Here is a 22,385-nt window from a genome sequence, read left to right as displayed (position 1 = left end):
CCGGGTTAGGGCCCGAAATGATAATTATATATTGCATACTTTAAAAAGAGAAATTAAATAATCATGGTAAAAAAGCAGAAGTTTTATTGTGGAAAATTACAGGTTTCATTCATTGTGTAAGAAGAAATATGCAATAGAACAATGTTATCAGTCTGGTTATAAATCAATATCAAGAGAATGCAAGTAGAAAATAATGAATAAAGCAAAAAAGAAAAACAATCATTGCTCAAATCTACTCGTAATAACGTAAATCTACTCTGTTCCATTGACAGAGCTTCAATAATTGTGTGCTGGTAGTGAGCTTATTGAAAAATTAGGAATGTTGTTTGTTCACAAATCATTAAAATTTATACATTTTTTTCAAATCAAAAAAATAAATAATATTATTAATCGAACTCTAATTTAAAACCTTGAAAATTTCAAACTTCTTACTAAAACCCAAAACTTAAACTTCGTTAAGTGCGCGAACAAGAAATCAGAATACAAACATGGGTGAAAATAGACATGTGGGAGGAAGAACCAAGGTGCTACTGTACCCAGAAAACAGTGATTGCAGAACTTGGAGGCTTGTAGGAGACATCAAATCAAAGGTTTTTATAAATTATTATTTTCATTATTTTAATAATTCATGAATCTTAAGACTAGATACTACTTACTAACTCTAGTTCTAGCTCTAAAGGTTGGATTCTATATTTGTAGCATACAAATGAAACATAATTCTTGACTTGAATTGTAGAATTCAATCGAGAGCAAGTTTTTTTTTCAACTAAGCTATGTAATTCACTCATAAAAGATGTACGTTCACATTACAGTTTAATGCTTGGGATTAAGGGAGAAGGGGGCTGGAGAAAGGTGGTACGATTTTAGAAGAGGGGCCCGGCATTTTTTTTGCGGGGGGCCCGGTTTGGAAACGTTACGCCACTGGATAGGAGACAGCGTTGTCGATTCTTTACCTTTTGTCACTACCTTCTATAGATATCATATGTTATATATTAACTGTTCATTCTTGTTCAAAATTATCAATTATATAATTATCATATAATGAAATAAGATAGGAGACAGCGTTGTCGGTTCTCCACCTTTTGTCACTACCTTCTATAGATATCATATGTTATATATTAACTGTTCATTATTGTTCAAAATGATCAATTTTATAATTATTATTCGTCAGGAATAATTAACATTTTGTTAATTGATCATATTTTTACATTGTTAGAAAACGATCTGGCTACATTGCAGAGCTAGAAAAGGATGCAGCTATCTGCTTTGACGAATGATAGACAAGGATAGCAATAACACCAATGTTAATAAATAGGGTAGGCCTACTGCCACTATAACTACTATTATGCGATTATCTGAGAAACGGTTTGAGATATCGATGTGTGGTTTCCGCCAATGTACCTAGAATACTGTATTCTAGATACCTTGGTTTCCGCCATTGATGTTCTCATTCAAACCTTGCATCGAAATCATCTATCACATGACCATTTGAAAAAATTAAGTTTGATTCATAAGACGGATCAAAGTTAGCAGACAAAAATTTTGAAGCGATAGGAGAGCAGTTTTTTCAATTCGAATAGGATCCCCATTGAAAGCTATAGTGCCAAATTATTATTGTGAAAGAAATATCAAGCTGTTTCCATAATTTTCACCAACCCTTTACAATTACAAGTTGCGAATTTCAAAGTCATACAACAGTTCATATGAGCTAGTTCTCCAACCCAGGCCCCTGGGGCCTGTTTCATAAAAACTTACAAGTCCTGTAATACAGGAGAATTCAATTCCAATTACATGCTCAATATAGCCGATAAAATCAGCTGCTCCTGTATTACAAGACTTCTAAATTTTTATGAAACAGGCCCCTGTTTCATAAAAACTCAGAAGTCCTATGGGGAGAATGTCAGAAGGGCTATATATTATAGCCCTTGCATACATTATAATGCTTAAATAACTTCAGTTTGAATTGGGCGAAACACCACATCAGCGCCACGCCACCGTATCTTCACTTCACTGTGAATTGGGTCTAAGGTTTGCATAGACTATAGAAGGAAAGCCACAAAAATCATTCTATCATGAAAAGGATTCTTTCGGATTTAGGTAAAGTTAATGAGAGAAAATCAAATTTTCCATTATCATCCCCTCTACTATGAACATTCAACTGACGATATAGTCCTATTACACATAAAAACACAAGACTGATTTTATTCAAATGCTATTTATTCACAACAATATTTATTTACAATGCCTTAGTACTAATTCAATAAAGTATTATGATTATCAAACACAAATATTACTCTTCCTTTTCACTGGAAGTCCACTTCAAATTAGAAAATTCAATTTCTCTTATACTCATTATCATAATTTTCACATAGGACGTAGACTATCTACCCACTCATGTACTGCCTCTGTACATTAGGAACATAGCGTGCTTTTATAACTACGGTTTGCTAAACAGAACTCATTTTGAAAAGTCTGGATAGTTGGACAGTACTTATACTTTTGATAGCCTCAGTGAATGATTAGAGCAAAGAATGAGACACATTCAAAACATAAATTTATGAATGTGCTTTATGTAGAGTATAATGTACAAATACATATTGAACTTTTCATTTATTAAAAAAATCCAATATTGAAGCAACAGGTTACCATGAACCAAATTAATAGGTACCGTAAAATAGTACCTACACAATACCAATAGGTGTTTGGAATAATATTGCTGTTTGTAATAACATGCATGATTATTATTATATTAAAATGTATGAATTCAGGGCTACTTTCTTGTATTTATAAAATAGAGTATAGTACCCTTTAAAATAATAATAATATCGTGTGACCTGGCTGGCTCAGGTCTGGTGTCAGAGTTTTCAGGTCGTAACTGATCAATTTCAGGGCCTCTGACATAACCTAGCGACTGCTTTTTAGGCAGCCGGGACCGACGGCTTAACGTGTCCATCCGAAACTTTAAAATGAATAAAATATTAAAAAACAAGAATACAAATTGTAATGTAACTACTAGTTTCGGTGATCACACCATCGTCAGGCAATTATTATTATTATTGTCGTGAAAATAATTAACTGAAACTAATTTTGAAACTAATAACAATAATTTTCAAGGGGTAGGTTTAAACCAAATTTGTAAACTCTAGATAAGGAGTTGAGAGAAAGTGTCATTTGTGTCAACATAAGAAGGTGCTGAATACAATAATTCTTCATTAATAAATGTATTTCATTGTAGTATATTATTCCAAATTGATAACTCTAAATAGAACAGTATTGCAATAGTAGAATAACCAATTTCAAGAAAGGTAAATGAACAAAATTCTAAGTCAATAATTTGCTAAGAAATTCTCTAACGGGATTAAACTCTTGATTTCGCTTGCTGATAAATATTTATTTATACATTTATTTATTATTCATACATTCAAACATACAATATTATTCTTAACTCATTGGTTGAGATCTCATGAAAACAAATAATGATAATAGGCACTAAACCACTTTATCAAGTCTACCAGACTAATAGAACAACTTATATTACAAATTTCCCCATATTTGCTGGAGTTTTGTCGAATTATTGCTTGATAGTTATAATATATTAATCTTGCGAGCTGCCAAGATAATGGACATTTCAAACAATAAAAATATAGTTTTACATAGTTGATAAATTTATAATTCTTATTATCAAAAAGGCACATGATAACAACTAGGATATTCATGTGAGTGCCTGGAAAGCTTTTTCCAAGTTCATGCTTGGCCACTTGATGTTGTGATAATGCACAATCAGTAAAGCAGGAGAGTGAATTATTGGCTAAGAAATACTTGATCCACAAGATTATCTATTTCTTTATTCCAGGCCATGATGATCATCAATCATAGAGCATAAGATTATATAAAAAAATTATAGAACGAATTCAAAACCAGAACAAATACAGAAATATCATAACCCATGATTTCACATGTTATACACTATCTTGTTCCCTAATAAAAATCACACAAAAATAACTCGACACGTTAATTCCACTTTTTACAATTCAATCAAGTTACACACAATAATTACAATCTATATACCGGTACAAGTCCTATTTATTATCAAAACTCGTGAATCGAAATTAGAAAATGGACAATTTTTACAATATCTACTTGCACTTACATTTTAACAGATTTAGGTAGTCTAAAAATATATTTTACATAGCAATCCTGGTAAACAACAAATAAATTAAATATTTTTACAAAGTTCACTATAAGTTTATTCAAGTTGTGAACTATCCGAGTCGAAATTAATTTTGATAAATTAATGATATTCACAAACTATGTAGATAATATTATGCTCTCTACACACTATCTTCATCAATTATTGATGAAGGAGTTTGTACGTGCATTCGATTCAATAAGAGCAGTTGTTAGCTCTCTTAACCAATATGAAAAATATCGTTAGCTGTTCACCACTATCCAATTTTGATGTAAGGCTAGGCACACACCAGTTAGTCAAGACAATACATGACATGATCAGACACGTTTAGTCACAATACTTCACATTGTTCCTTACGACGCTACTCACACTGATTAGTCATTGCAATAAGACATGTCTTCATAGGCAACTATGTAAAGGATTGTGACTAAACGTGACTATAGTCTTGTCTTGACTAACCGGTGTACGCCCAGCCTAAGACTTGAGGAGCTTGATGTGGAAAATTACTTGACAGTCCTAAGCTCGTTATTCACTATTTTTTGTTGTTCACCATTATTGTTGAATTTTGTTTAAGATATTTATTCTGTAGACTATCACTTGAAACATAGGCTACAGTCTCTTACAGCCCTAGGCCGGGTTCACACCATTGATAAATAATCACTTGAACTATCTCATTGATAGGCATAAATTCAATTTTGAGGCCACCTTATTACGGTGCTGCATTGTGAACGCACTAATATACTGAATGACTTGGATAATTTCCAGGGTGTGGGCACATCAGAGCAACTAAGTTGTTGAGCAACGGTTGAAATCATTTAGTAAAATCTTCTAAGAATCGACACCCTGGTAATATACTAGACAGCAACAGTGGTTTTCAAACATTACCTGTAATTAAAATTCTTCCATTCAGTTATACTTGAATGTTCAGAACAGATTGGCATAGCAATTCATTATATACAGCCTAAATTTCATCGTAGGTGAATTTTTTTATTCATCCAGTAAGGTAGACATTAGGTTTTGTCCCAGTAGACATATTTCAAATTTCATGTTATAGAAATTTTGTTTTGGAGGAGATTAACTCTATTATTGTGCTACGGTCAGAAATATTGTCCAGATTTGTTACTGTCATGCCAACTAGGGGTAGAATCGTGGTAGTTCAATTACTTATGTTCAGTTATGTATGTCTAATAGTTTAGACATTAAGACATAAACATGTCTATTAACTCGACATGAACATGTCTTAGTTATTTATGTTTAGTTAATTTATGTCTTACTTCATTCACCGTACAAAATAAAACAATCTCAGTTGCCAGTATGACAGGTACATAGGAAATGCTTGTTTTTCATTCTACACCAATTTTTTTGCTCTAAATAAGTTTCATATTTATGTGCCCCACCCTTCCTCACCAAATTTTCTGCGGCAATTAAATCACTGGTGTGCCCACGCTCTTGAGCCGCAACGGTGCTATGTCAGTAAAGCCAACTGTAGAAATTTTGCGGATGTGCCCGGGATTGGGGCGCGGTGACGAAAGCCGCGTTGAAGCAACTGAATCAACAGTGTGTCTACGCCCTTAAGCCGCAACAGTGCTATGTCAGTAGGGCCAACTGTAGACATTTAGCGGATGTGCCCGGGATTGGAGCGCGGTGACGAATCCCGAGTTGAAGCACCTAAATCACTGGTGCGCCACGTTCTTACTCTGTAACGCTCATGCAGCAACTAAATCACCGATGTGTCCACACCCTTAAGCCGCAACGAAACCCGAGTTGTAGCAACTAAATCACCAGTGTGTCTACGCCCTCAGGCCGCAACGACGGTGCTATGTCAGTAGGGCCAACTGTAGAAATGTTGCGGATGTCCGCGGGATTGGGGCGCGGTGACGAAGCCCGTGTTGTAGCCCGAGGATGGACTGAGAGGATTGCCGAGCATGGGTGGAGGACTCGCCCGCTGCAGCTGGTGATGGTGGTGCGAGTGAGAGGAGGTCATAGGCAGAGTGGCCCATGTGTTCGAGCCACTGTTCGGACTGTTCAGTGACACCATGTCGTGAGACGGAGTCATCGCCTCCTGGCCTGAGCTGCTGCTGTTGCCTGCAAAATGAAACATCAAATCAAAATAAGTACCGTATATAATGAGTATAAAAAATAACATACAGTAGTAGGAAACATAGTTAAAATAAAATAAGTAATGAAAAATAATGAGTATGAAAAAATATACAATACTAGGAAACAAAAAAATCTGGTGTGGCGCACTCACACAACTTTCCTTGCCGTTATGAAAATTGATCACCTGACGCTAGTGTTCCCGCGCATCTCAAGTCTACTATTCATAGATTTGAGCCAGCTGGTGACAGGGCAATAACGCTGGAGACACACATGAGGTCTGCTATCTCTTCATAGTGAATGATTTAATAGAATCAACAATAATTTGCAATTGAATAATCACAATTTCTCGAATTTAAAGCTTATTTTCAATTTTAGGTGAAAATGTTACTGAACATTAATTGTAGAGATTTTCATGATCAATCTACTCCACTTGATTTTTTTTGTTTAAATTGTATCTAAATTGGGAATCTATCTGCATTGATGGCGCGGAGCTCCTGAAATTTTTACAGATATGGGACTTGTGGCAGTTGATAGAGCTTATCGATGACTATTTTAGGTATGAATTTGATGATCAAAATATCGTTGGAGCCGTTTTTGAGAAAATCGTAAAAAACCCTATTTTTGACAACATTTTCGCCATTTTAGCCGCCATCTTGAATTGCATTTGATCGAAATTGTTTGTGTCGGATACTCATATCGTAAGGACCTTAAGTTCCAAATTTCAAGTCATTCCGTTAATTGGGAGATGAGATATCGTGTACACAGACGCACATACACTCATACACACACACACACACACACACATACAGACCAATGCCCAAAAACCAGTTTTTTGGACTCAGGGGACCTTGAAACGTATAGAAATTTAGAAATTGGGGTACCTTAATTTTTTTCGGAAAGCAATACTTTCCTTACCTATGGTAATAGGGCAAGGAAAGTAAAAATAGTATATAAGGGAACAAAAATACCACCAGATCGGAGGAAAATAAGTAAGCACCCGAATTATTTTTTATATTTTTTGTGATTGTGAAGGGAGACTTTTTTTGCATTTGTATTTCAAAATTAATTAATCTAATAAATTCAAAATTATTGTAGTACATACATTTGGACTCATAATAGTGTGTGAATTAAGTTATCATTTACATAACCTCTAGACTGTGTATTCCAAATTAAGGTTTGACGCAGTTTTGGGCGAAAGCCTGTTGTTTTTACCTATCTATTGTCTACTGAAAAATAAATAAATGAATTACGGTAATTAATCAATTATGGGCCAATCAGGTATATTCTGATATGATGGACAGAAATCTGATGGAGAAGATTGGACAGATATGAAAAATGGTATTTGGGATGTGAGAGAGCTGCTAGGGTTGTAATCAAAACTCGCTCATATTCCATGGGAAACAAGAATAATGTAATAAAATATTAAATACATGATTGGAAATTGCCCATTCATTGTCCATACGATTCTTGTATCATAGAAAGGTGAAATAATTAAATTTCAACGGTTAGTTGAAGTTTAATTAAATTGGAGTACGAATCATCCCTGTTTATTTACTTGCAATAGTATCTAGGCCTATCTAAAATTTGATGACTGTTCCAATAGCAATGAGCTTTACAATGGTACCTATCTTTGATGACTGTTTCAATACCAATAGTATTATGAGCATGATATTTTAAGGGTGATATCACACTAGTATGTAGCCACACACAATATATTTTTGTAAGGCTATAATTGTACAAAAAATGCACTGCGCATATAGAAAATGTGGGGATGCGACTGGTGTAACATGGTCTCACCTACTCCAATTCAAAAGTCTTCTAACTCTGTCGGAGAGTGGTCATTAAGCCTATGTCCGTTCGTGTCCGGCTTGATGTGACATCACCCAAAGAGAGGAGATAATTATGTGTTTGATATACAATAATAACTCAAATGTATTATAATTATTCTAGTTTATGTCCACCAGGTGAAAGCGAGGAGTGTTCAAGAAAGCAGAAGATTTGAGTGTAGTTTTGAAACATGCAAGCTTGTGCTGACAATGGATTGGAAGTAATTCAGAAAGAGGAAAAAAATTGTTGTGACCTCTCATAGAAATCAGTGTAGTAAGCATCAGAGTATGTACAAATCAGTTTGAGTTTCTCAAAATGGCATAGATGTTTAGCCTTGATTAGGATATCTATGCTCTAGCCTATTTTACATTCACGTTTAACCAAAATTTAATAATTTGTAATTCTGAGTAGAATTAATATAAGTGATGTTGCTTGTGCATCAGAAGCTGTCATGCAGAGTGCCTGTTCATCTTGTAGAAAGATCAGTGCTGGAAGCTTTAGCGAAAGGTCAAGTCAAAGATATTCCAAAACCGATCTGATTTCCAATCAGATATCAGAAGGACCCTTCTATCTTTTGAATACAGAACTCACCGATTATTGGTGCCTGTACTTCAGGTTCGGCTGATTCAATCGATAATTGGGATTTTGTTTCACTACCTGCAATAATATGGTTTACTATTACAGTAAGAGGACTGATTGAATCTCGCTTGAAGCTCAAAAACAAGATCTTATTTAGCATTTACTTTTTGAAATGAAATGAAATGAAATTATTGAAATGAGAACAAAAATCCTCAAGTTCCCTTTTGTATGTTACATTAATTCACAATATGCTTCGACTAGCCTTTTTCTGGTAGAATCTCCTATTTGTAATTGAAAGTGGCTATAAGGTAGAAGGATGTTGTGAATTGATAGAATATACAAAAGGGTACCTACTTGAAGAGTTTTATTTTATTTCAAAATTATAATTGTACATTGTGCATTGTGCATAGCATATTATACTCAATGATGTAATGATGTTCTGGTATCTGATAGAATAAACAGTATATGATATGGTATTCTACGGAATTCATTGAAAACGATATTGACCTCTTCTTGTGGTTAGAAAAAAATTAAAAGCTTAACATAGTAATGAGTGATGTTCGTGAATCTTATATGGTTATGGGAGTTTACAAGACACTTGCCATAATTTCATTTTCTTCAATTTCAAATTTAAGTAGAAATAATTGATGGAATTGAATTTTAAGGATTAAAAACTCTTGAGTTTTATATTAAGAGTTTTTCAGAATAGAAAATGGATTTAATATTATTTTGATTTGTGGGTTCTGACACCACCACCTAGATTTACAAAATTTAGGTGGTAGTGGCTCTGATTATTCTGAATCATCGATTTATTATTGATTTAGTTTATCATTAGTTATTATTGATTTCTAGATCGACGAAAAGCAAATTTTCTTACCGGAGGGTGGGCCCATGAGAGCGAGACTGGTCGGGGTGGGAGGCAGCTGATGAGAGGCGAGCATTCCGCTTCCCGGACTGATTGGATAAGCACCCGACGGACACAGCTGGGTGGGAGACACGCTACCAAGGTGATGGTGGCTTGCTGACCCGCTCATGCTCCCCATCTGCAAAATCAGCAATTTAGATATTTCTGCCTTGATAAAAACCATTTCATTCATTTCTAAATATTTCATAATATAGAACTAAACATGAACTCCACAAGTTTCATAAAAATCAATCGTTCTTACAATTTTATAATGAAAAACATGAGCTTGAACATACTAAAACATGAACTTTACTCTCCACAAGATGCCTAGGTGGTGGAGTAGGCTGGCTGACACAATCATGCTTCCTGTCTGCAAAATCAGCATTTTCGATATTTTATGTCTCCATGAGAACCAATCATTCATTCTTTAAGCTATTTTCATAAATCAGACATTATAAATCATTATAAATTTAGACATTTTATAAATCAGACTTTTTTTATAGAACTAGAACATGAACTTCACAAGACGCCTAGGTGCTGGTGGCCAGCTGACCCATTCATGCAACCCATCCATAAAATCAGCATTTTAGATATTTCTGCCTCCATAAGAACGAATCTTTCATCTCTTACTATTTCTTAACTGTAGAACTAGAACATGAGCTTAACAAGCTGCCTACAGATGTGGTATAATAAGTTGATCTCTAGTTTTTCGGTGTGGGGGCGGGTGGAGTTGAAGTAACCTAACTGTGCATGCCTGACTCCTGTATTCTAATAATATTTTAATAATAAATTAAGAATTATTAAATATTATTAACTGTATTGTAATAATTGTATTCAAATAACTCTATTGTAATAATTAAGAATTATTCTTAATAATTAAGAATACAGGAGACAGGCGTGCTGACATTTCTCCAATGACATTCTAAAATTACGGCTTTTAGGCTGATTGAGTCAAATAGCTGGATACATGTCAACTGGCTGTTCAAATTTTATTCCTAAACACGTTAGTTTTTCGATGTTGTGGAAGTGGTAAATCAGTCCAGGGATCAATTTGTGAGAGCGTGACTGTAGATGATGAAGGCTGTCTGAGCCACTCACGTCCCATCCATGAATTTTTATATTGTTATGTTTTTTCATGATAATACGAGTAGAACTACACATTTCTTAGTTTTTTATAAAGGCTACTAGTACCAAAGGCTGATAAGTACTGAGGTATAGTAGTTATAATAGTACTACGGTATATAGCATAATAAACTCCCTCACACGCTACAAATGTGATGAATTGATTATTTATTCATATAGCCAAAAAATATATATTATATATGCCAACAGAATAGAATAGAAACTTTATTGCAGCCATATCTGAGGTCTTCAGATACATTACAAGAGTCAAATATATACAACATAATACATTATACAAGATAGGATACATGAACATGATACACGACATAGGTGGTGGTGGTGATTCATTGAGCCACGTACTCTTACTTCCATCTACATAATTTCAAAGTTTTTTTGTGATTTTATCAAGAATGGAGCCAATCACACATTATCAAAAGCTCTATAGAACGCTAAAATAGAATATCTATTCTATCCAACAATAATACAGTATGTAATAGTACTAATACTAATAGAATATCTATTTTATTCAACAATAATACAGTATGAAATAGTACTAATACTAATAGAATATATATTTCATTCAACAATAATACAGTATGTAATAGTACTAATGATGAGGTATAAAAATTGTTGACGAACAACGAGATAAATATATTCCTGTAATTGATTTTCATCATGAATAATGGCTAAACCGATGAATTGAGATATCTGCATACAAGAGTATGTGGCACTAGGTGTGTGTTCCATGCTAATGTGGGAATACAAAAAAATCAGTCTCTGGCAACCAAATGTGATTTTTTTCTCTTCCGTTTGGATTCTGAAAAGGCGTATCGAAATTGTTGATGGCCCGGAAGGGGAAGTAGACAGTGCAGCTGAAGCCATGACCAATCGCATCCATGCCACTGCTCCTCACTAAATTTATGTGCAATACTGCCACAGTAATCGAGGATTTTTTAGTTGTTATTCCCACTTTAAAGTATTTTAATACAGAGAAAAAGTGATTTTGAAAACCTTCTAAACGGGAGTGGATATAAGTTTGATGATTATATGAAATCACATAAATTGGTATTTGTTAGTAAACACTCTTTATCAAAACTTCAATATATTATTCATGGTTTTTTAGTCATTTTCCGCCATTTTTCTCAAGAATATTACGGAGCTCCTGAAATTTTCCCAGAAATGAGACTTATGCTAGTTGATAGGGCTTATAAATATGCTTAAAATAGCTATCCATGATATAAATTTGAAGAAAATCGTTAGAGCCATTTTTGAGAAAAACGTGAAAAACATGGTTTTTTAGTAATTATCCGCCATTTTTTCCGCCATCTTGAATTGAATTTTATTGAATTTCTTATTGTCGGGTCCTCATGGTATAGGGACCTTAAGTTTAAAATTTCAAGTCGATCGGTTAATTAGGAATGGAGTTATCGTGTTCACAGACATACACACACACACACATACACACACACACACACATACACACACACACACAGACCAATACCCAAAAATCATGTTTTTGGACTCAGGGGACCTTGAAACGTATAGAAAACTTGAAATTGGGGTACCTTAATTTTTTTTGGAAAGCAATACTTTCCTTACCTATGGTAGTAGGGCAAGGAAAGTAAAAATTACGGCTTTTAGGCTGGTTGAGTCAAATAGCTGGATACATGTCAACTGGCTGCTCAAATGTTATTGCTAAACACGTTAGTTTTTCGATGTTGTGGAAGTGGTAAATCAGTCCAGGGATCAACTTGTGAGAGCGTGACTGTAGATGATGAATGCTGTCTGAGCCACTCACGTCCCATCCATGAATTTTTATATTGTTAGGTTTTTTCATGATAATAAGAGTAGAACTAGGTACACATTTCTTAGTTTTTTATAATGGCTACTAGTACCAAAGGCTAATAAGTACTGAGGTATAGTAGTTATAATAGTACTATATAGCATAATAAACTCCCTCACACGCTACCAATGTGATGAATTGATGATTTATTCATATGGCCAAAAAATACATATTATATATTATGCCAACATAATAGAATAGAAACTTTATTGCAGCCATATCTGAGGTCTTCAGATACATTACAAGAGTCAAATATACACAACATAATACATTATAAAAAATAGGATACATGAACATGATACACGACATAGGTGGTGGTGGTGGTGATTCATTGAGCCACGTACTCTTACTTCCATCTACATAATTTCAAAGTTTTTTGTGATTTTATCAAGAATGGAGCCAATCACTCATTATCAAAAGCTCTATAGAACGCTAGAATAGAATATAATAGAATAGAATATCTATTCTATTCAACAATAATACAGTGTATGTAATAGTAGGCCTACTAATACTAATAGAATATCTATTTTATTCAACAATAATACAGTACTACGGTATGTAATAGTACTAATACTAATAGAATATATATTTCATTCAACAATAATACAGTATGTAATAGTACTAATGATGAGGTATAAAAATTGTTGACGAACAACGAGATAAATATATTCCTGTAATTGATTTTCATCATGAATATTGACTAAATCAATTAAGATATCTGCATACAAGAGTATGTGGCACTAGGTGTGTGTTCCATGCTAATGTGGGAATACAAAAAAATCAGTCTCTGGCAACCAAATGTGATTTTTTTCTCTTCCGTTTGGATTCTGAAAAGGCGTATCGAAATTGTTGATGGCCCGGAAGGGGAAGTAGACGATGCAGCTGAAGCCATGACCAATCGCATCCATGCCACTGCTCCTCACTAAATTTATGTGCAATACTGCCACAGTAATCGAGGATTTTTTGAGTTGTTATTCCCACTTTAAAGTATTTTAATACAGAGAAAAAGTGATTTTGAAAACGTTCTAAACGGGACTGGATATAACTTTGATGATTATATAATAATTTATCGAGGACTTTTTGAGTTGCTATTCCCACTTCAAAATATTTTAATACAGAGAAAAAGTGATTTTGAAAACCTTCTAAAAGGGAGTGGATATAAGTTTGATGATTATATGAAATCACATAAATTGGTATTTGTTAGTAAACACTCTTTATCAAAACTTCAACATATTATTCATACTATTTTTCAATTCTTGAAAGCCAGCATTCAACAAACTAGGATAAAAGAGAATGTGATCGAGTTTCAAAGTTTCATCCAAACTACCACTAAAAGACAAGACTAGAACTTCAAAGAAGCTTCATCACTACGGTGCCGTACTTAAATTTTTCTCAAAATTTGAAAAAAGTAAAATATTTATTATGATCAGAATTACTAAAAATCTGAATCTTGAACTTTGGGGCAACCGGAATCCAAATTTTGGTAAAATGCAAGTTTGCTGAGTGTGATTTGAAGACTTTGACAAAACGATATTTCTAATCATGTCAAAGGAACTGCCATATACCTAGGTACCTACCTACCTATCTCAACACATGATTGCAATAAATGGAGCCAAGTAATTAATTTTCTCATTTTCTACTGTATTCTTCTTTTTGCACATCCTTTGTGTAAATTAATGAAGATTGAATTTGAAAAGACTCCAGCAAAAATGAAGTCATTTATAAAATGGAATTGTTTGTCAAGTTGTTGTGTTTTCGTATTACGAATGTTTTTTTTTCAAATAATGTCTATCAATTGTTTATAAAAAAAAAATCAAAAAATCACATGCAATGTTTGTCACCTAGTTTATTTTCTCAGTACCTACGCACCATTTCCGCTACTATTTTCCTTGTCTTTTTGTAGCATACCTACTCAGTACCTTTCACCATAAAAAATATTGTTGATTCTCAGCAAACTGAATTTTTCAATATAATTATTAAATAACATTCTGGTGATATTGTTTAAAAAAATTAACTTGTTGTTTGTAAGAATTGTTGAAACAATTCATGAAAATTATTAAGCAGGGTGAGTTACATTTCTGTAAACTCATTTGTTTCAGAAGTTTTTGTTTCTTCGAATTTTTGTAACATTGCAATGAAAGTGTTCTTGTTTGAGTACTGTATAATTTTTGTGATGACAGTGAGCATTGTCTGAAAGTAACATGTAGTACGGTTCCAATAACCACACCTAAACCAATCGGATCTCAACATTACTAGATAGTAGGTAGTAGCATAGAGAAACAATAGCGTGAGTAGATATCCCATGGTATAGGGCGTTTATGTCGCAACTTTTACTGTTATCTCAAGCCGATTACTGTCGATTATTACTGTTTTGACCGAGTAAGAGTGTATGAACGGCACAATATGTGAGACTACCAGCGTCATAAAGCTTCACAGGAAAGAACTACGTGGACTATCAGCTTGAGATAACAGAAAAAGTTGCGACATAAACGCCCTATACCATGGGATATCTACTTATGCTATTGTTTCTCTATGGTAGTAGATAGTAGATAGTAGTAGGTAGTAGATAGTAGATAGGTAGCCTATAGTAGTACATAGTAGATAGTACCTAATCTAATGCCGCATCTACATGTTGTCCCAATGAAGGCCAATGTCGACCAGTGCCAGTGTGTGGATGGGTGGTTTGCCAACGCTGGCCTTCACTGGCCTTCATTTGCCTACGTTGGGCTACCAGGCTGGGCCAGTAGCTTACTGGGCCAGCGACTGTACCAACATGTAGATGCGGCATTAATTGTCGGTCCCGGCTGATGTATGACAGCATAGCCACCTTTATTACAAGGCCCCGGCAACGTCGCAGTGTAGGCCTAGAATTTAATACATGATTGGTGAAAAATATTTTAAAAAAATACCAGCTGATCTTTTTCACCAATCATGTATTAGATTCTAGGCCTACACTGCGACGGGCTAGAATCTAATGCATGATTTTAAAAATACCAGCTGATCTTTTTCACCAATCATTCATTAGATTCTAGGCCTACGCTGCGACGTTGCAATATCGTAGGCCGGGGCCTTGTATTAGAGGTGCCTATGATGACAGTCGTAAGGCCCATTGGCGGCTTGAATGATATATTCAGGCGAGGTGGAACTTTCCGCAAGGGACTCCCCACCAACAAAAGCCATACAAATTTACTTTTACATTAGGTAATACAAGTTGTCATAGATATTAGTTGTTACATTGATTGATATAGGACTACAAATTTACTTGTTTAGTGTCTATAGTAATCTCCCTCGGATCTTACCTGAGAAGTGGCGAGCAGCGACGTGGGTGTCGTGTAGTGACTGGGCGTGGACACACTGGCATAGCTGAATGCACCAGGGCTGCCGTGACCTGTGTGACCACCCCGGCTGTCATGTGGCTCAGTCACCATCGAAGCCGACGACATCTGCTGGTGATGCGGCGAGTACAGCGAGCCTGGGTGCTCTGAAATCACACAAACATTATTCATATCAAACTGTATAGGTGCTGCATTCTTATGATTGGCTTATTGTGATCTAGGAAGAGTAAGTTATCAAACAGTGATTGATAATAGAGTTGAAAATTAATTATTATCATCATAATAATTATCATAAATTATCATCATATTTCATGAGTGATAAATGTGCTGCTAAATTGTCCTAAATTAGCTATAATTCAATAAGAGTTCATTATTTTAATTTTAAAAGTTGGGGCAAAAACTTCAAGTGCTGCTGATTTGTTCAAAATTCTCAGTACAAAATGACAATCCAATATTCATTTTTAAAAACTGAAGAAGAATGTGAAGTGCTGCTGAATTATCTAAAATCCAGTATGATTTATTGGAAATTTGATATTCAAATTTTACTTAAGAAAAGAATGAGGATGGGCTTTTGGTTATCACTGGATTTTCCTGTGTGCCCCAAGATTGTGGAATTTTATTAATTTAAAAACTAAAAAGTAATGATTAGGTACTATTCTTATCAAAATCATTACATTTTTTAATTTGAATTATTTTTGAAATAGAAGAGATGTAGTAGTTCTACTGAAGAAAAGAATTTGAGGACGGGCTTTTGGTTATTACTGGATTTTCCTGTGTGCCCCAAGAATGTGGAATTTTAATAATTTGAAAACTGAAAAGTAATGATTAAGTACTACTCTTATCAAAATCATTAAATTTTAAATTTGAATTATTATTGAAATAGAAGAGATGTAGTAGGGTGAACTAGCCCACGTTGGGACAATCCCACGTGAATTTGAATAATGTTTTTTTTTATTTTTGTGCAAGTTATAGCTGTTTGAATTTTTGTGTCCCAACGTGGGCTAGTTTATCCTAGGTACGGTATGTAACTTATTATTCATTCACATAAAGGATTATAGAAATTGAAGTTCATATGGACACAGAAGTACATAATTTTTTTCAAATTATTGATATTTATTGTTGAATTGAGTGTTTCTCCACTAGAAGTTTGCAATAAAATGAAGTTGCAATAAATAGAAGTTTGTGTTAGCATTGCATTAGCATATTTATGAATGTACCTTTCATATTTCAATTATTCCTCATTTCAAAAATAACACAACACACACATCTCACAGACGTCTTATTATAGTATTTATCATCAAACAATAATACCTATGATTTTCACATTGCACTCTATCGATAAAATATCAATAAGTAAATACAGTATGATGAAGTATGAACAGTCGTGAGGACCATTGACGGCTCAAGTTATATATTCAGGCCTGGTGGGACCTATGATGATATTGATATTATGATTTTTCAAAATCTTATCATTACTCCCCATATCTGCGTTTGCTGTACAATCGGTACCTTACTAATTGATGTAATAGTATTTCAAATTAATGTGCAATGAAGCTTTTCCAAAGGTCCATTTTAGTACAATTTATGACTTCCTTCAAGCAAACTGAATGTCATACTAATTCATTTATTGAAGATGATGGATGGAAATACTATAAATAACTGAAATGCTACAATATGACAACATAATTTATGTAAATGATTGAATATTCAATCTATTCCATTCATGTGTCAAATGTTTGTAGTATTACAATACCAGAAATATGATTAATTATAATTATAATATTAATTATAATTATTATACAACATAACATGTCAATGTCTGAATATTCAATCAATTCCATTCATGTGTCAAATATGCTTGTAGTACTATTATAAATACCTGCAATATGACAACATAATATGTAAATGGTTGAATATTTTTCAATCTATTCCATTGATGTGTCAAATATTATTGTAGTACTGTTACCTTGTGGAGTTGCAGGGAATGAAGGTTCTGGAATGGGCTGAGGCAGCATGTAGGGAGTAGCTCCTGAACTGGACTGGTAGCTCATAGACAAACCCACTGAGCCATAGCTGCTGCTTGGGCTTGATTGTAGCTGCTTCCTCAGTCTGGCTCTACGGTTACTGAACCAAACCTTTAAAAAAACAAAGAAGTTTCAGTTATTTAAATGATTTCTAATCCGTTCAGAGGTGTCTCAATATTCAAATTGTTCGAATGGAAAATCCAATAAAGTCCAGTTGAAGTATTTCAATGATTTCTAATACACTTACAGGTGTCTCTAATCAATTTGATTGAATGAAAAATGAGATCAATTCCAGATAGGGTATTACAATGATTTCTAATCCATTTAGAGGTGTTATTTCAATAGACTGGGGCTCAGGTTCAGCTCTTTTCAATTTGGATAGATTTTTTGCTGATAATGATAATCATATCAGCTTGTATGTTAGTAATGATAGTGAATGAGTCAAATTTCTGATTCTAAATCTCAATAAGATTTATAGACAGTTTACAGGTAGACAAAATGATGATAGATGAATTTGAATAGAATGTTCAACATTTATTATTCCAATATTATTTGTTAACCCATTTGGTTTACATGCATGTTTTCATGTGAAACTATACACTAAACAAAAATTTATAATACTGTCATATAGGGCCTATATGCTATTATAATTGATAAAAATGTAATTGCTTAAATTTAACTCATATAGTGGAAATTTCAATTGATGGATAATAGCATTAGGTCTACATGATGTCAGATTATATAATATACAATAATTCTGCTGTAAAAATGAAATACAATGTTGTAATACAATAAAAAGGAAAATTGGGTGTCATTGGAACACTAAAAGCTAAGACACTATGTTTGTTAATGATTCAACAACAGATTTATGCAAATTCCAAACATGTCCTATTTACAGTGATCATGGATCATGAAAAAAGTCTTCCATAGTTACTGCAGTTTCATTCTCAATCAGGCGTTTATACAGTATACATTAAGTTCAAGGTTTGAAGCATGTCCATGATAATCCATGAAGCTCAGTATATAGTCAGGAACAAAATAGATGTCCACTTCAATATCTAGTGGTATCTCAGCTATTGAAATGGAGGACTGGAATGTAGGAATTAAAAAAAAAAATGGTGTTATAGGATACTGAAAATGTGTCAAATAGGTACGGATTGGACAGTAATTTTCGTTTAATTAATTTTCCTTGCTTGGTTAACTCTAAGATCAGGAATTGAGAGTACCACATAAGGTGAGCTTAGCTTGCTAAACTTGAAACTTGAAACTTGAAATTTATTTGTCAAAAAGATTCATACATTACAAAAATTTGAAATAGACAAGTCTAACAAAAACATAATATCTTAAACTAAGAAATAACATAGAATAGAACTTGACTAATCATGAAAACCTAAGATAAAGTAGAATTTTTTAGGCGCCACCAGCAAAAGAAAAAACATCTTGCCCGCTGGTGGGAGTATTTATATAAATAAATAAAAACAAAAACTTGAAAAAGTAGATCAACTAAAAAGAATAAACGAGTAAATACATAGATCGCTTAAAAACGAATGAAAAACAAAATTAAATGAGAAAAAAAGACAAATCAAATTGACACTACCACCATTCCGCTCGGAGTGAAAAAAAAGAACCTCTCCTTAATCCAAGTATCAATCATTCTATCTCGGACTTTTAATTTAAAATCAAATGGTAAAATATTTATAAATCAAGTGCTCATATACATGATCTGTCTTCTTAGAAAGCTCAAATTTGAATCGTGGATAATATATTCAAAGATGTGTCAGGTCTTAAGTTATAAAACAGTTTGTCAGTTCTGATAAATGTATCTTTGTTTTTAACAATATGTTCAAGAAGTCTTTTGAAATAAAGTTGCCTTATTGTCATTACATTAAATTCAAAAAAGAGGGATTCACATGAATATAACCTAGGTTTTTTAAAAATTGTCTTAATTATGTACTTTTGAATCAAAAATAAATTAAGAAAACTCATATCTGTGCGTAAAAATATAATTATCGATCTATTTAATTCAAAATTTGCTCGGTTTATCTGAGTATTAAAGAGTGTAAATTATTGTATTTTCAAAAGTGAAAGTGACATAACCAACATTTTTATTTGGACAGTATAGTATATGGGACAGTTTTGGGCATGAGCCTGTTGTGCCTTTCCTCATGTTAAGTATTTGTACACAATGTGATAAATAAATGAATGCATTCTGCCGTCCTAAATGTAACTGTATGAAAAATTCAATTTTCCTATTAGTGCACTCCAAATATCAATTTTTAGGACCAATTTTTTCGACCAAAATGAAGTCTTTTGAATGATATTCTACCTGAATCCGAGCCTCGGTGAGCTTAGTCCTTTGCGCAAGCTCCTCGCGAGTATAGATGTCCGGGTACTGAGTCCTCTCGAAGGCCCGCTCCAATTCGTCGAGCTGTTGCGCCGTGAAAGTCGTTCGACTTCGTCTTTGTTTCCTCTTCAGAGGAATTCCTGGCTCTGACTCGCAGTCTGAACCTTCGCTGGTTTTGCCTGGGAAAAAATCAGCACAAAATTTAGATATGAATCAACTGGTTTAGCGGTTTTGAAGATACATTTCAATACTCCTCTGATAGAGGTATTAATATTGTGTAGGCAAACATTTAACATTCGAGAATACTCTTTTCATTCAATCCAAAATGAATACTTCTTGTATTGCGCTACAGCCCATGATGAGCCTTGGCCTCCGCAACTATCAACCTCCACGCATCTCTATCGTATACTATGCCTCTCCATCCCCTCACTCCCAAACTCCTAACATCACTCAGCACCTCATCCAGCCATCTTTTCCTGGGTCTCTCTCTGTGTCTCCTATTATGAAGTTTTTCTCATATCACAATTTTAGGGATTCTGCCCGCAATCATTCTTTCCACATGACCCAACCACCTGACTCTTTAAGCCTTATCTAAAATGAATTAAACGACCTATATTATATTCATCAGAAGATAGACAAAATATGAAGTATGGGGTTGTAGAAGTATAAAATTAATGACTTATATCAGCTTATTTCATAAGAATTTAATCAATCTTTTAAGTTTTATTATCAGCTATTTCAAAGCTGATATCCTATTATATTAAGCGAAAAGTTTTTGTATTTGTATAACTGGTTATTTTTATATCTGGCTATTCTTATATCTGGCTATTTTTATATCTGGTTATTTATGTTTAACGGATCTCGAAAAACGGCTTTAACGATTTTCACGAAATTTGGAACGTGTTAGGTTTATGATATAAAGATTCGATTGCACTAGGTCTCATCCTTGAGAGAACTCGCTGAACGAAATTAAAAGAATAATTCATCCTTGGCTGAAACAGCTGTGAATAGTTAAAAAAGTGAGTACCTATGTGAAAAATCAAAATATCGCATCCCCGAAATTCATAAGATGACGTATAACCAGCTGAAATATAAACACGATCATTTTAGAGAATTGTGTTCTGTCTATCAATAAATAAAAATAAAGCGAAGCTTGGTCCCCCGATATTGATTCATTACTTGACCACCTTGACTAGAATAATTGAACTACACTTAATATTGAAGTAAGTTAGCTCTGTTGACATTGAAATAAAAACACACATATATGTTGTCAAATTCTTCACAGTTTTATTACATTTGACGTGTGTGGTCACGAAACCATTGTCCTGTACCAAATAAAACTGTGTAGAATGTGACAACATAAATGTGTGTTTGTATTTCATTATGGAACGGTTCTACAACATTGACAGTGACTCAGTCGTATCTGTTAAAATTACCAGTTATTTATTTTCTACAGGTGTTAAATTCAACTTTTACCGAGTAACTAAACATACTACTTCATGAGTCCTTACCAATAAAGTGTGTGAACTGTGAGTATTTTGCGTAATAGTTCATAATTTTTAAACACTGTGCTAGCTTCCAGGTTAACACATTATTTTGATTGTCTGTTACTGACAATTATCATCTGCTGTGCTTTGTTTATCGAGACAGAATAACTGTTATCGGTTTGCATTCCGATTGACAAGAATCTTCTTGCATCCTCTGACAAGAATAGCCGGCCGGCGTAAGAAACAGCGTCCTTTGGTTTCCATGAGACAGAAATTTAACCGTTCAGGACAGTCTTGCGGTGCGTTCTGAGGCAGTTATAGAGGATGACTCCATCGTGGAGTTTCGGGGCTTCTCAGTTCTCACCGACTTGCCAGGAATTGCAAGGGTTGATAGGATCAAGATCAAGGGGTATTAGTTCAAGTGAAGACTCTCTAGGCGCATAAAAATACATTTTTTTGGATGGGTTCTCCACCCTCACCTAAAATATGCAATGCTAGACACAGAGTAGCAAATGAGTACTCAAAAAAAATTAAATTTTAGTATTTTCCATCAGTACATTCACAATAAAATTGACAGACTTAAAGTATTTCTTAAACAAGAGGTTCCTGTCAAAGTTATATTCATAGAGCA

The 22,385-nt window shown here is 33.9% G+C and overlaps 1 protein-coding gene across 4 annotated transcripts in view; it reads right to left on the bottom strand.

Annotated features, from left to right (window-relative positions):
- Nucleotides 1-5,358: 5,358 nt before the first annotated feature.
- The window catches only part of LOC111056270 (protein gooseberry-like), a 53,043-nt gene continuing 36,016 nt past the window's right edge, over nt 5,359-22,385 (bottom strand). For 2 of the 4 annotated variants that reach the window (XM_039419561.1, XM_039419562.1), the window contains 6 exons: nt 20,250-20,446; nt 17,866-18,034; nt 15,864-16,045; nt 9,573-9,738; nt 8,708-8,773; nt 5,359-6,274 (listed from right to left, as the gene is read on the bottom strand). In XM_039419561.1, coding sequence (XP_039275495.1) covers nt 6,012-6,274; nt 8,708-8,773; nt 9,573-9,738; nt 15,864-16,045; nt 17,866-18,034; nt 20,250-20,446 — 1,043 coding nt within the window. In that variant the 3' untranslated portion in view covers nt 5,359-6,011. The remainder of the gene's footprint in view (nt 6,275-8,707; nt 8,774-9,572; nt 9,739-15,863; nt 16,046-17,865; nt 18,035-20,249; nt 20,447-22,385) is intronic. The other 2 variants (XM_039419563.1, XM_039419564.1) reach the window with 1 other exon arrangement.

Source organism: Nilaparvata lugens, chromosome 1 (genome assembly GCF_014356525.2).
Source record: "Nilaparvata lugens isolate BPH chromosome 1, ASM1435652v1, whole genome shotgun sequence".
NCBI lineage: Eukaryota > Metazoa > Arthropoda > Insecta > Hemiptera > Delphacidae > Nilaparvata > Nilaparvata lugens.
The sequence above is the reverse complement of the archived record's forward strand: the minus strand, read 5'-3'. Positions and strand labels throughout refer to the sequence as shown.